Source organism: Cajanus cajan, chromosome 6 (assembly GCF_000230855.2).
Source record: "Cajanus cajan strain Asha chromosome 6, NIPB_CcT2T_4, whole genome shotgun sequence".
In the NCBI taxonomy this organism is placed as follows: Eukaryota; Viridiplantae; Streptophyta; class Magnoliopsida; order Fabales; family Fabaceae; genus Cajanus; species Cajanus cajan.
This window is the reverse complement of record NC_138522.1, coordinates 20,879,468-20,895,668: the sequence shown is the minus strand read 5'-3', so window position 1 is coordinate 20,895,668 and position 16,201 is coordinate 20,879,468. Positions and strand designations below refer to the sequence as shown.

The 16,201-nt window shown below is 44.7% G+C and overlaps 1 protein-coding gene across 1 annotated transcript; it reads right to left on the bottom strand.

Moving 5' to 3' along the window:
* Positions 1-3,737: 3,737 nt before the first annotated feature.
* LOC109811704 (uncharacterized) lies at positions 3,738-5,593 on the bottom strand. The gene is made up of 2 exons (XM_020375510.2): positions 4,777-5,593; positions 3,738-4,672 (listed from the first exon to the last, which is right to left on the bottom strand). Exons 1-2 carry the CDS (start codon positions 5,591-5,593, stop codon positions 3,738-3,740), a joined length of 1,752 nt encoding a protein of 583 aa, XP_020231099.2.
* Positions 5,594-16,201: the final 10,608 nt, after the last annotated feature.

The window sequence follows — 16,201 nt, the reverse complement described above, 5'->3', positions numbered from 1 at the left end:
TATAGTGTTTCTTATTGGGTCGTGATTAGGAGCTGGGCCCCGAAAAATTAAGGGGCTAATCCGGCTTATTCCTTAAATTAATCCTTTCATAATTATACTGATGGAGTCCCGGGGATCGGCCGAGCAAACCGACCCCTTTTGTTTGGCAAGTGTTCGGTGTGTTCAGGTATCGGTTTCGGTTTATGTTGGGTTCGGGTCTTCGGTCTGGTCGGTCGGGTCGGCCTCGGTCCCATACGGTATACAACCCCCACAGCGTTGACCATAGCAAGGACGAAGACGGTCTAAAAGTATTAGGTATTTTGCGTCGATTCAGAAGGATGGATAATGATTGGTATAACGAGGCACCCGCCTGATTAGGTCTTTGCCGAGACCTCGGTGGACTAGGCTGAGTTTTAAGCCGGGGCGTTAACTGGAGGGACCATGCCGAGACCTTGAGCGTTGCGGACCAGTGCTGAGGGCTCGGTGATTGTCGGGGCTATCGAAATCTTGAATGTTGAGCCGTCGTCGAGGACTCGTGATTGTAGGGGTTTACGCCGAGACCTTTAAAGCTGAGAACCAGCACCGAGGACTCGGTGACTGTAGAGGTTTACGCCGAGGCCTTGGTGGGACAGCCGAGAGCATAACTGGAGTAGGTCGATACCGAGGCTTCGACTGGAGGAGGTCTATGGCGAGACCTTAATTGGAGAGCCGAGAGCACAAGTGGAGTAGGTCTATGCCGAGACCTTAGACGTCGGGAGCCAGCGCCGAGAGCACTATGGGCGTGGCCTGCCACGTTGGCCCTAGCGGTTACGGGTCCAACGGTTACTAAATCTGGATCGTTGGATGGTCCAGATCGAACGGTCGTGCTTGCGGGGCGTCTTTTCACCTCCCCCTTTCACCTTGCCTATAAATAGGGGGGGCATTTGGAGAATTTACTTGCTATAAATTCTCCGAGGTCTCTGAGCGTAGGAATTAATCCGAGCACACCAATCAAGGTACAATTTTGTATTTTTTATTTTGTGATAATAAATGGATATGAGTTATTCTTCAGCTAGGAGTTGGACGTCGTCGGAGGCGTCGGGCGCAGCGTCGAATGGAAAGGGGTCGGATTCAAGCGAGATCTCAAGATTGCCTCCTCTGCAATGTGAAGTGGTGTTCCCGTCCGATCACCCCGAACAAGAGGATAGTGGGGATGAGGTGGTCGAGGTGTCGCCCCCGACGACCTTGGCTATGGCTTTGGCACGGGCCACCAAGGTCGATGATAGAGGTCTCGGTCGGGTCGGCCAACCGAGACCAAATGTCAAAACCCTTCACGCTGAATCTAGTGGGGATGAGTTGGAGGTGGTCGATGATAACCGGGGCAAAGGCGCGGCCGTCCGAGTGTTCGGGGTAAGGCAAAGATTGACTACGACACAGTAGAGGTGTCCGGGTATGAGTGGGTGGACGGAGAGGTCGGGATATATTTTTCTAAGTTATCCGACCAGGGACTGTTGGACACTTTCGTGTCTCTGGAAAAGTGTTTTGGGAGTGGGGAGGACGAGATTTCGCTACTTGCCGAAGCGTGCGAAGACGATAGGCCGAACACTAATTTTGTGTTCTTGGAGTCGGGTCCCGAGGAGGACGACTATTTCTACGCCTACATGTGTTGGTTCGTGGATCTCAGCATGCAGTTGCCCTTTGATGATTTCCAGATGGGAGTCCTCCGAGCTTTGAATGTGGCGCCAACCCAACTGCATTCTAACGCTTGGGCGGCCATGCAAGCGTTTCGAAATTTGTGCCTATGTCTCAGTCTAACGCCCCGACCACTCGCTTTTCTCTTCTATTATACTTGTCGTCCGAGTAAGCCAGTGAAGTGGGTTTCCTTGGCTCGCGTGATCATTCCTGTGGCCGATGCCAGGAAGAAGGGAAGTACCTCTCGGGTTAGGGCTTCCGAGCATAACATAGAGCCAAGCTCTTCCAGCAAGCGCTCGAAACAGTTATCCCTGGAGCAATCGGGCTGCGGCACATTCGCCGTCCCCGCTGTCGTTGCCGGGTCGAACTTCCTTGCTCCTAATGTTCAAACCGAGAACCTAGTCGGCCTGGATCTTGTTACCGGGGGCGGGCTGCAATACCTGGAGGGCATGTCTGTCGAGGCCGCGTATAAGCTCTTCTGCGAGCTCGATACTCGGACCTCTCTCGTTGCCAAGCATGTCATGAACCGGCATGCCGTTTCGGAGGAGAGGATCTACGGTCGGCTCAAGGAAGCCGAGGGCACGGTGAAGCAGGCGTTGGCTACGAACGCCAAGTTAACTGAGTCGGCCGAAGAGCTGAAGAGGGTTGCCGATGCCCACAGAAGGGAGGCTGACGATTTGAAGTTGGCCGTGCAGAGGATGAAGACCAATGCCTCTGCCTCCGCCAATGAGATTGCTCGGTTGAAGGAAGCTGCTGCTAAGTTTGAGGCCGAAGCAACTGAGCAAATTCTCTCACAACATGATGCCGGCTTCTAGCAGGTTGTCAGGCAGGCTTACCAGTTTTGTGATGTCCCGATCGGCTTCCAATTTGATGTTAGCCGAGACTTCCTGGGGGGTAGGTTTATGAGCTACGCCGAGTTCCCGCAAGGTGCTCAACCCGATACCGAGGCCCCTCGTCAGGGGACATCAACCCGAGCTCCCGTCCAGGCAACCGAGGAGGAAGATCCCATTATTGATGTTGTCGGTGACGGTGACGGAGGTAATCCTGGCGACTCGGCAGCTGTTTGAGGGCTCGGCTTGTTAATAGTTAGGTTTAATTACTTTTTTGTAACCGGGCCGTAAGTGTCTTTTGTTATTTTGGCAATTGGTGCCGGTTGAAAGAATTTTTTGTAATTAGCCATTTGGTCAGCCACACTCTTAATGAAAACTGTTTTGCTCACTTTCCGTTTGTGAATGATATACCGAGTTGTATGTTAGGCCGAGAAGGCAACCTTAATTATAATCATGGTATGTACGAGAGTGTTTGGTAGGTGTTCGGTTTGGACGTGTTAGCAATGATGCGGTGCGCGAGTGTTCGAACCGAACGCGTTTGGTCTCAGAGTGATTTGATACGCGAAGCGTGCGAGTACTCGGACAGAATGCGTTTGGTCTCAGGGTGTGTTTGTGGGCGTGCTCGGACTGAAAGTGCTCGGTCAGAACGTGTTAGATTTAATTTGATATGCAGTATGCGAGTGCTCGGACCGAACGCATTTGGCCTTCGAGTAATTTGGTACGCAGAACGTGCGAGTAGTCGGACCGAAAGCGTTTGATCTCAGGGTGTGGGAGTGTTCGGTCTAGGTGCATCCTTAGCCGAGGAGGTTACTCGGGAGAGAAACCTGTGTCCATACAGTGCTTCGTTTTAGCAGTCGGCGTCGGCGTGTACCGTAGTGTTCGGCCTAGGTACATCCTTAGCCGAGGAGGATACTCGGGAGGGAAACCTATGGGGCTCGATTACACCATTTTAGTGGTCAGCAGAGAGTTGCCCGACGTCGGTGTGTGACGTAGTGCTCGGCCTAGGTACATCCTTAGCCGAGGAGGGTGCTCGGGAGGGAAACCAGTAGGGCTCGATTGCACTGTTTTTTTTGATCGGCCAAGAGTTGCTCGGCGTCGGTGCGCGACGTGGTTCTCGGCCTGAAACATACAATAAATCTGGAAACGATATGAAATTTTTAAACTTTTATTATTGAAGTGCCTCGTTAAAAACCTTGCCGACCCAAAACCCTCCTTAGGGAAAAAAGAGTCGGCCAAGGAAAAGAGTGTACTGTTACATCAGCTGTAATACATTTTCAGATGAGAGGAGTTCCAGGTTCTCGGAATTGGTTCTCCCGATAGGTGCTCCAGCTTGTACGCTCCGTTGTTCAAGTTGTGTCGGATTCGGAAGGGACCGTCCCAGTTTGGGGCGAGTTTTCCATGTCTCAGATCTTTCCTTGCCTCGCCTGTGGCTCTCCAAACAAGATCGCCCTCGCGAAATTCTCTAGGCTTCACCTTGCTGTCAAATCTTCTTTTGTAACGTTGCTTGGTGGCCTCGGCCACGACTTGTGCTCGGTCTCGAACGTCTTCCGCGGTGTTCAGGTTCACACGGAGCTCGACTTCGTTGTTCGACTCGTCGTAGTGTGCTCGACGGAACGAGGGTTCCCCAATTTCCACTGGGATCATGGCGTCAGATCCGTAGACTAGGCGAAAAGGAGTTTCTTGTGTAGTCGACTGGGGCGTGCATCGGTATGCCCATAGTACCTCGGGTAACTGCTCAGCCCATGACCCCTTTGCTTCTCCAAGGAGTTTCTTCAACTCAGCTAAGATGACTTTATTAGCCGACTCGGCCTGACCGTTCGTCTGCGGGTGTTCGACCGATGTGACCTTGTGCTGAATTCCCAGGCCGTTTAGGAACTCGTTGATTTCTGGTCGGTAAATTGAAGGCCGTTGTCGGTCATCAGGGTGTGTGGGACACCGAATCGGGTGATGATATTCCTCCATAGAAATTTCTGGACTTGATGAGCCGAGATACATGCCAGGGGCTCGGCTTCGATCCATTTGGTGAATAGATCCACGACGACGATGAGGAATTTGCATTGTCCCTTGGCAACTGGGAAGGGTCCGAGTATGTCGGCCCCCCAAGTGGCGAATGACCATGCTGGAGGAATGCAATGTAGCTGCTCGGCCGGTTGATGAATCAAGTTGCCATGTCTCTGACCTGGTTGGCATCTCTTTACGAACGTTGCGCAATCGGTGATCATGGTAGGCCAATAGTACCCGGCTCGTAAGAGTTTGGAGACGGTCGTCCTCGCTCCCGAATGCATTCCGCATATACCCTCGTGTACTTCTCTCGTCACGTAGTCAGCCTCGACGGAGTTTAGGCACTTGAGTAACGGGGTAGAAAAACCGCGTTTGTACAACTGGCCGGCAATGACAACGTATCTGTTGGCTTGGGTTCTTAGCCGTTTGGCCTCGGTCGGATCGGTCGGCGTGGTTCCATTTATGAGAAACGCTCTGATTTCGGCTCGCCAATCTTGGGAGTCGTCCTGATCGTCACGGTCGGCATTGACATTTGCAACCACTTCTGCATCGACACTAGGGTGGTCGATCTCTTGCTGAATGATCGTTCTCAAATGGCCTGACTTTTTAGTCGCGACCAACCTAGCCAACTGACCGGCTCGAGTGTTGTCTTCGCGTGGGATGTGCTCGACCGACACCTCCTGAAAGTTCGTCTTCAACTTTTGATAGGCATGATAGTACTTCATCATGTTGTGGTTTTTCACTTGGAAATTGTCGCCGACCTGCTCGGCCATAACTTTGGAGTCGGTCAAACATTTGACTCTCGAGGCTCCCATGTCTTCGGCTAGTCTCAGTCCGGCCAGTAAGGCTTCATACTCGGCTTGGTTGTTGGAAGCCTTGAACCGAAAGCGGAGGGATTGTTCCAAAACTATCCCTTTGGGTCCCTCCAGAATTACACTTGCTCCGCTTCCTCGGCAATTTGACGAACCATCCACATGGAGGGTCCACCATTGCTCCTCGAAATGACCGTAGGGGTGGAGCTCGTTCACAAAATCGACCAGGCACTGAGCTTTGATCGGTCCTCTCGGTTTGAAGGTTATGTCGAATTGCGAGAGCTCCACCAACCAGGCCATCATTCTCCCGGCGAGCTCGGGCTTGCCCAGGACCTTCGAGATCGGCCAGTCAGTGTGTACAACTACCCGGTGGCTTTGGAAGTAGTGCCGCAAGCGTCGTGATGTGTGCACTAATCCGAGCGCAACCTTTTCTATCAATTGGTACCGGGTCTCAGAATCTTGTAGGAGTCAGCTGACAAAATATATGGGAGCTTGGGTGCCTTCCTTTTCTTGCACCAGGACCGAGCTGATCGCCTCGGAAGATACGACCAAGTACAGTAAGAGTGGGCTCGAGGGATCAGGTCTTATTAGGATCAGCAGCGTCGCCAAGGTTGCTTTCAGCGCCTCGAAGGCCTCTTCGCATGATTCATTCCACGAGAAGGCCGAGGCCTTCCGCAAGAGTTTCTTCATTGGGCTAATCTTGTCACCTAGGCGCGGGACGAATCGGGATAAGGCGACTAATCTTCCTGAAAGACGTTGCAATTCCTTGAGATTGCTCGGGCTTCGCATGTCTATCACGGCCTGGCATTTGTCTCGGTTTGCTTCTATGCCTCTTACTGATAGCATGAAACCTAGGAATTTGCCTCCCTTTACCCCGAAGGTGCACTTCTCGGGGTTGAGCCTCATGTTGTGCTTGCGAAGTGCGCCGAAGATTTTGGCTAGGTTTGATATGTGCTCGGCGATAGAATTGGACTTGACCACCATATCGTCCACATAAATCTCGATGTTTCGACCGATTTGCTCCTGGAACACTTTATCCATTAACCTCTGATAGGTCGCCCCGGCGTTCTTCAGTCCAAATGGCATGACTCGGTAACAAAAGTTGGCGTTCTCGGTGATGAACGCCGTTTTCTCCTCGTCAGACGGGTGCATCCTTATCTGGTTGTAGCCGGAATAGGCGTCAAGAAAGCTGAATACAGAATGCCCAGACGCTCCGTCGACAAGTCGGTCGATGCAAGGGAGTGGATAGGTGTCCTTGGGGCAGGCTTTATTGAGGTCGATGTAGTCGGTACACATTCTCCACTTTCCGTTCGACTTTTTGACCAGAACTACGTTTGCTAGCCAAGTCGTGTAGGTGACTTCCCTTATGAAATTATCCTGTAACAATTTTTTTCCCTCGGCATTCGCGACACTTCGCTTCTCATCTCCCATCTTTCTTTTCTTTTGCGCGACTGGTCGTGCGTCTCGGCATACGGCTAGTCGGTGGCATAGGAACTTGGGATCTATTCCTGGCATGTCTAATGTCGTCCACGCGAAGAGGTCTCGGTTGTCCCTGACTACACGCTTGACTCGGCTTGAGTCGGTCTCGGTCAACTAGGATCCCATGTTTGTTATTTGCTCGGGTGTTCTGCCCAATTGGAAAGTCATGAGGTCCTCAGCTGGCTCGATTCGTTCTTCTTCACCCAACCGAGGATCAAGGTCGATGTCCTCCATCGTCTGTTGCCTTACTACGTTCACACCCTTCGTTTTCGGGGAATCGGCCAGTGGTTGTACCTTAAGGCTGGAGAGATAGCATTCTCTTGCCGTTTTTTGGTCGGCATGCACGGTTATCACCTGTTCGTCTCTCGCCGGAAACTTCATGCACAGGTGGGGGGTCGAGACAATCGCCCCAAGAGCATTAATGGAGGGTCGGCCCAGAAGGATGTTGTACGATGTGTTTGCATGCACCACGATGTATCGGATTTTGATCTCTCGTGAGGATTTCTGGTCGAATCCAAAATGAGTGTACAAGTCGATGCATCCTCTGGTCATTACCCTTTCGCCGGAGAATCCTACTAGCGGCTCGTGATATGGTTCTAGGCTTTCCTCTGGGATCCCGAGTTGCTTGAACGTGTTCCAGTACAAGATGTCGGCGGAACTCCCCTGATCGACCAAAGTCTTCTTCACGATGCAATTATGCATCTCCACAGAAATCACCATGGGGTCGTCCTGGACAGGATCGACGCCTCGGAAATCTCAGAAATCTTGTTATGTCGGGTCTGATCCTGGGTCTCGGTCTTCTCGTTCCTATCCGGGTAGTCCGATGTAAGGGGGGGTGTGCCTGCAAAGACACTCCAATGCTCAAGTAAGTGCTCGGCGTAATAAATGCGGTAGTTGAAAATTAGTTACATACCTCGAAGGTGGTCTATTTATAGTGTTTCTTATTGGGCTGTGATTAGGAGCTGGGCCCCAGAAAATTAGGGGGCTAATCCGGCTTATTCCTTAAATTAATCCTTTCGTAATCATACTGGTGGAGTCCCGGGGATCGGCCGAGCAAACCGACCCCTTCTGTTTGGCGAGTGTTCGGTGTGTTCGGGTATCGATTTCGGTCTCTGTTGGGTTCGGGTCTTCGGTCTGGTCGGTCAAGTCGGCCTCGGTCCCATACGGTATAAAAGCCATTGACTAGTCATGATTCACTCATTCACCATTAGTTTAATTAACAAAGTCTTGCACAACATTCGTTGACATTTTATACAATTATTTGCTCTTTTTTTCTTTTTAGGACTATTTGTTGTTATTTTAAATAACCACAAAATGAAGTCATGTAATAAACAAAATGTGTAATATAAATAGTTTTTAATGTTATCTTCCAATAAAAATAACTATATATGATAAGTTTATTAAATTTTACAAAAGTAATTAAAATTCACACATATTCTTGACAATGTAAAATATTTTTATATTGTCAGTACATAAAATTAAACTTGTGAAATAATATATAGTATATTTATAAAAATGAAGAGTAAATGTATTATCTTATTTTTAATATTTTATAAAAATATCCATGCAATGAATATCATTACTTAGCTTTTAAAATTCAAAACCGTAATTATTTAATTAGCACAATTTATTTCGTGTATATCTATACTATTAAAAAATTAAATACTGTTAGGTATGCCTAAACCCCCTCGACAATAGAAGATACCAAATGATCGGTAAAGAAAAGAGAGGTGACTCATTATTCGACACCTTTGGCCACTTACACACTTGCACGTATATGGTTCATACTCGTTTGACACCCTCAGTCACCTATATACTTGCACTTATATGGTTTATACCCATTTGACACCATCGACCACCTATGCGTTGAATTTAGCCTAAAATATAAGTTTTAATATAATGACGAACTCTTAGTTTCAAATTTTAGTGTAGAAGAGTTATATGTGATGTGCTAATAATTTTGTTCAAGTGTTTCAGAAGTATTTATAATTGATCAGAAGATTGACTTAAGCAGTTCAAAAGGTTCATAAGACATCTTTACATATGAATCAATCTAGTTGGACTGCCCATTAACACTAAAGTCTTGTCTGTCCCAAGCAAAATGATGAGCATCTTGTGTTTCTGTTCAAAGTGGTTCAAATTTAACATTGCTTCTTAAGAGGAATGTCTTGAGGATTTGGCTTAGAAGACTATCACTTTGAGTTATCTATTAAAAGGCTTTAGTTAAAACATAACTTCTTAGAAGACTTGAACGGAAGACTCTATTCAAAAGGTTTGAAGATCTCCACTTCATCATTTAATATCAATCTTGTAATAGAAAAACAAGTGTCTATCTTTCTTAGTGGAAGCTCCATTATAAGAGAACTTGTTGTAATCTCAACAATGTGCAAGGTACAAAACTCATTGTTGTAAACACCTTTCCTACCTAAATTTGAGTGTGTAGAGGTATAGGAAGGAAGAAAGGAACCACAATAAGTGTTGTGTAATCCCATAGCAGGTGATTGTGGGATTTTTTTCTCAACAACTGGTTGAGTGAGGAAATTTTAGCAGGTGATTGAGTGTTGACTACTAACAACAAAAGGTTGTGTAGTAGTGTTTATGCATTAGTAGGTGGCTGAGTTGTTCTTGATTAGCAATTGGTTGTGATAATGAAAATACCACAAGTTTGTGTGGGGACTAGATGTAGTCCAATTGGGGTGAGCCAGTATACAACTTGTGTGCAATCTCTTTTGCTTTATCTCTTTACCTACTTTATTTACCTTACTACATCTTGTATTCTATTGCTACATAATCTATTTTGAAAACCAATAAGCTCAGAAACTACTTTCAGAATAATACTTTAAGTTTCAATACTCAAAAGGCCTACCTTATAAAGAATAAAATTTCATAAAGAACTAATTTTTAAAGAACAAAACAATTCAACCCCCTTCTTGTAGTTTAGCAATCACTTCACTATGCACTTGAATGTATGTAGTTCATACTCGTTTAGCACCTTTGATCACCTATGCACTTGAACGTACAATTCATACCTACCCAACATCATCGATCACCTATGCACCAAAATGTGTAGTTCATACATGTTCGACAATTTCAATCGCCTATGCACTTGAACGTGCAATTCATACCATTCAGCACCCTTAACTGCTTATGCACCTAAAAATGCAGTTCATACTAGTTCAAAACCCTCGATCTCCTATGCACCTAAACATGTAGTTCATACTCATTTGAAAACTTTGACCGTCTATGCACCTGAATGATCAACTCATACATGTTTGGCATCATCGACTGCCTATGCATCTAGATGTGCAATTCATGCATGTTCGACACCCTCGACTACCTATGCACCTAGATATGTAGTTCATACCTCTTGGCATCCTGGGTTGCTTATGCACCTTGATGTGCAATTTATACTCGTTAGGCACCTTCGACCGCCTATGCACCTAAATGTTCAGTTCATACCTATTCAACACCCTTGACCACCTATGCACCTAGACATGCAATTTATACCCATTCGACATGCTTAGCCGCCTATGCACCTAGATGTGAAATTCATACTTGTTGACACCCTCAGTCGCCTATGCACCTAGACTTGTAGTTCGTACTCGTTCAACACCCTCGGTTGCATATGCACCAAAACATGTAGTTCCTACTCATTTGGCACCATTAAGTTGCCAATGCACCTGAATGTGTAGTTCATACCTATTCAAAACACTCAACTACCTATGCACCTGAACGTCTAGTTTATACCTGTTAAGCACCCTTGGTCGCCTATGCACCAGAACGTGTAGTTCATACCCATTTGGCATTCTCGACGACTTACACATTGGAACATGTAGTTCACTCTCGTTGTCACCCTCAGGCATTGAAGCACCCGAGCATGTATGCCTATGTTTGTTTAACATTCTTGAGTGTTGTTACACCATGAAATCAGATATTCAAGTCATTCGACAACTGAAGAACTGATCAATTGCTCATCATACATCAAGATAATTATGGTAATTAAGCCTAATCATGATAATAACCAAGGCCCATTGGAATTTAGATCTATCATGATTAGTATAAATAGTATCATATATCGAGGTAAAGTTACTATACACAATATATTCACATTTGTTAAACCGAGTGAGTTACTTACTTCAATGTTGGAGTGTATTTTGCACGTACATTCCCATCGACATTATTAGAGGACCAATTTAGAACGGGAAGAATAAAAAAGGCATCATAGAAATAAATTAAAAGGTATCCTCAAATAGGTATATTTTGGCATCTACCATGGGACCCAAGTGTTGTTGAAGGCCCCGGTATAATGTTCTACGATACAAGTTGTGAAAAGAGTTATGGTGTTGACTACAAAAAACATTGGCTAAACTCAGCCTATTGTCAACGAGTATCATGTTAAAGTTGAAGATGAGACTGATTTTTTAGACACTGTCCAATTTTTGAGTAAGAGATGATAACAACATGGTAGATGCCTAAGAAAGTTGAGTTAAGAATTCAAAACCAAACATGACAACTGTCAGGACAAACCTAATAAGAGGAACCATCTTACCATGTTCCTTCCCAAACATCGATGCACACTAGGCATGGCAATGGGGCGAGGCCGAGGCAGGTTTTACATTCCCCGCCCCTGCCCCCGCAGATTTAAACCGCCCTTGCCCTCGCCCGCGATACCTGCTGGGGGTAAAATTTGGGTACCCATCCTCGTCCCCGGCGGGGTTCGGGTTTCCCCGTCCCCGCTCCTACCTTTTTTTTATTTTTTATTTTAAATAAATATGAAAAAAATTTTAAAAAAATAAAAGAAAAGTAAAATAATACAAATTTTTACATATAAATATTTCTAATTTTGGTTTATATATATATATAAATACTTTTTTAATTATATTAATACCCGCCCCGCCCCCGCCCCCGATTTTATCAATAAGGGAAAACCTGAACTCGAACCCGAACCCGATAAACACGGGTTTTCCCCGTCCAAATCGGGGTAGGTTTGGGCAGGTACCCACGAGGCAGGTTAGATTGCCATGCCTAATGCACACTAGCTAGATCCCACAACCTTTGGCCCTTGAGTTGTGTGTTTGCCACCTCCCCCTAGTCATTCCTTTCGACACCGCATCTGACATTTTGCCAGGACCTTACCAATACTCCTTCACTTAAAGGATCATGGAAGCTCCCCTTATAGAAAATTGGAAAACCCTCCTGTTAAAGAAGTATGACGACTTAGTCAACCCAAATGAATACCTATACTTGTACCTTACTCAGGTTATGTTATCCACATGAGACAATGCTACCCTATGTCATTTTCCCTACGTTCCTCAAGGGTAGGGCACTCAATTAGTTCACATAGATACTAGCAAGTTTAATGACCTAGCTAACATCTTTGCAATATAGTTTTCTACGAGCAAGCCTTACAAAATAATGTCTTTTGCCCTTGGGAATATCCAACAAGGAAGGTGACTTGGTGAGGAGGTCACAAGGAGAAGCATGCAAAAATTTGAGATAAGGCAAACTAGCAACAAGGTTTTTAATGAAGATCATCCAAAGAATGTGGAACTCTTCTCATTTGAAAATAGAAGGCTTTTAATGAAGCATTCAACATATTCAATGAAATCATAAGTATACACAACTCAATTACATTGTGACTTCTTTATTTACAATCACTAATACATTTTTAATGTCTTTAGAGATTACAAGGTTTCCCTTCCAAATTGTCACTTAGCCAAGGATGTACCTTTGATGATTTTTTGTTACAAAATTACAAGGTTTTCCCTCCGAGTTGTCACTCGGCCAAGGATGTACCTTTAGTGATTTTTTGTTATAAAATTACAAGGTTTACTTCCCATGTTGTCACTTGATAAAGGATGTACTGTCAACGGTTTTTTGTTACAAAATTACAAGGTTTCCCTCCCAAGTTGTCACTCGGCCAAGGATGTGCCTTTGACAATTTATTATTTATTTATAAATTACAAGGTTTCCCTACCGAGTTGTTATTTGACCAAGGATGTACCTTCGATGATTTTTGTATCAAAATCATAACACATCTTAATCAGTTATAACTCTAAAAAAATTTAGACTTAGCAAAACTCCAAAATCATAGATGAAAACCAATACAACATCAACATAAATTTCGTTTCCTTAAAATCAAGCACTATCGGCCAAGAATAAAATCAAACATCAATTCCACTTGGTCATTGTATCAATCTGATCAAAATAGTCTCGATCTTAGGTGAATATCATCTCTTGCATCACTATATTCTCGACATTAGCCTCTTAGTTCCATAAGCTTTGGTTAGACATAGTTGGAAGGATAACTAAGGTCATCTGAGGGATGTCATGAAGTGCTTGGTGCTTCAACCTTTTAGCCTTTTTTTTTATTGACCCCGTTCGTCCCTTTTCCTTTTATGATGACTACCTCGGTAGGACTCTTTGTCTTTATGCCCATTTTTCTCTTTGTCTTTCCTATGGGGATCGGGTAAAACCTTGTCATTAGCAATCGACTTTGGCACAACTGCAACTCGATCGACCGATAGCAACCTAGTATCCTTGGCTTGTTGAACTCGGCCAACCAACAAATTCCAAATATTAAGCTCGTTGCCTCCACTACTCACCATGATTCCTATGAAGACACAAGGTCGAAATTAATAAGGATTTGTATTTAACTGTGAGTAAGTAGAACATCTTACCTAATAAGATTCCTAAGAGGCAATCATCGAGGGAGTGTTAACAACACATTAAGGTCGATTTGTTCCTCAACTGAAATGTCCTTTCTTGACAACTCATCATACTAGTGAGGCACACGTGTCTAGTAAAAGAGGAACAAACCTCTATCATCCTCACCACAAAAAAATTGACTCCTATTTGGCCTAATTATCACCTTGAAAAATCCATATTTAAATTTTTTGTACAAAGAGGTCAAACTTTCTAGTAGACACTATTTGATTATCTAAGCTAAAGATACCCACTTCGCTTTGTCACTTGGTCGACAATAATAAAAATGTAGAAACAATGAAGGAGTGTCAGCTTTATGTTCATACAATGGCAAAGGTTATCAAATGCCTACATGGTAGCCTAGTTGTTAGGATATAGTTGGGTTGGCACCACATTTAGAACTCACAATACTCCCAGGGTGAAATCATCAAGGGAAAATGTATCTTTAACTCTTAAAACCAACATTCATAAACCTAAAATGAGTCCACCTTGACCCAAGCTTTACCTAAGAAAACATAGTCAGGATTTGGTTCCCCATCATTTCTACACGACTCGAGGTTTATCGGGAATGAATATTCCTCCTTGTCAAAGGTTAAAATTTTTGTATACGAAAAAAAATTCAGAATTGATCACGAGTTGTTATACTAGGAGAAGAAAGAAGCCACCTCTCCATGCACCCATACATATCCAAGAATGGTGATGAGGCCATAGACCCTCCTTTAGCTCTAAGTCTTACCACGTCTCGTCTAATTGGCAAAACTACTAGAGGACAGCTCAAGTTATGGGAGACCTTCATTTCTCCATTGATCCACTACTCTTTCTACAACCATCCTAGTTTACACCTTGACATTGGCTTCACAATCATTTCTAGGAGCCAGATCAACAAAACGAGATGAGGAGGATGATGAGTCACTTGATAGAGTCTCCAACAATGATGACACTTCATTGGAATCTTTCGTTAAGGAATGGTTAAACACCTCGACCATGGCAACTACTTCCTTCGACACCAACTTGAGAAAAAGAAAATGCACCTATCTAGTGCTGCAACTTTTAAAGAGAGTAGGAACACACTTGACTCGAATGTAACAATTGTAATAATGGTGCAGACTCCACCACTTACCCTTATTAATAATACCCCAATTAGGGGAAGATAGAGTGACACCACCCTTTGCAATCATTAGATCATAAGCGATCCAACAGTTCATTACACATGTGTCTTCGTTTCCCAAGAAGTATAACCATCAGAAGGTGAAGTGTAAGCGAAACAATGATTACAAAACATTGTTTTGATTAAACCCTTAACACTATATTGATAGAGCCTTGTTGGTCTTTCTGTTTCTCCAAGGCTTGGAAGCATGTATACCAGATGGATTCTTACATAACCAAAAATTGGTATTGTTAGGTATGCCTAAAGCCCCTTGGCAACTAAAAAAACTGAATGAGTAGGTAAAAAGAAGAGAGGCAACTTATCATTTAGCACCCTCGAACACCTATACACTTGTATGTATATGGTTCATAATCGTTCAACGCCCTTAACCAATTATACAGTTGGGTGTATATGGTTCATACTCGTTTGGCACCCTTGGCCATCTGTGCACTTGAACATATATAGTTCATACCCGTTTGGCACCCTCAGCCACCTATGCACCTAAACATGTAGTTCATACTTGTTCGATACCCTTGGTCACCTATGCACCAAAACGTGTAGTGCATACACGTTCGACACTCTTGGTCGCCTATGCACTTGAACATGCATACCATTCGACACCCTTGACTGTCTATGCACCTAAAAGTGTAGTTCATAAAGGTTTGGCACCCTCGATCACCTATGCACCTAAACGTGTAGTTCATACCCATTTGACACCCTCGACCGCCAATGCACCTGAAGGTACAGTTCATTCTCGTTTGGCACTCTCGATCACCTATACACTTGGATGTGCAATTCACACCGATTCAAAAGCCTTAACTGCCTATGAACTTGGACGTGAAGTTCATACCCATTTGACACCCTTGACTACCTATGCACTTGGATGTGCAGTTCATACTCGTTTGGCACCCTTGGTTGCCTATGCACCTGGACATTCAATTTATACCTATTTAGCACCCTTGATTGCTAATGCATGAAAACATGCAATTCCTACTCTTTCAGTACCTAAGGGTTTTAAATTGCGGACCGCATCCCGCATTGCGGCCGCAATATTGCGGTTGCGGCCTTGTCCGCAACGGCATCGGACCGCAATTGCGGTGAGACCGTAAATCACGGTTTTTTCCGTAGCGTAACTGTTAGGCGTACTCGAAAATCATGTGACTCGAAAAGATTGATAGTGCTGCCTGAGAAGTAAAATCAACACATGCTGAATACTTGTGACTAATCTCATGTGGGACGTGAGAGCACTCGAAATTATGGGACTCGAAAAAACAAGTGTTGCTCGAGAATAGTTGAAAAGTTGAGACTCTCAGAACATGGAGGTTAAGCCAAAACGGTTACCAAAAAATCAATTGAGGAAACAAGGAACGTGGGAAGAGCGGTTAAAGGAAGTTGTGAGTCAAGACCACGTAGCAAATATAGTGGATAGCGGTTATGAGTCAAAAGCGTACATGTACAGAATTAACCGCTCTTGATTGCTCTATAAATACAAGGAGTACGGACCTTTACGGAGGTCGAAAAACTCATACTAGCATTGAACTCTGAAGCACTCTCTGCCTACATACACATATGGCTTT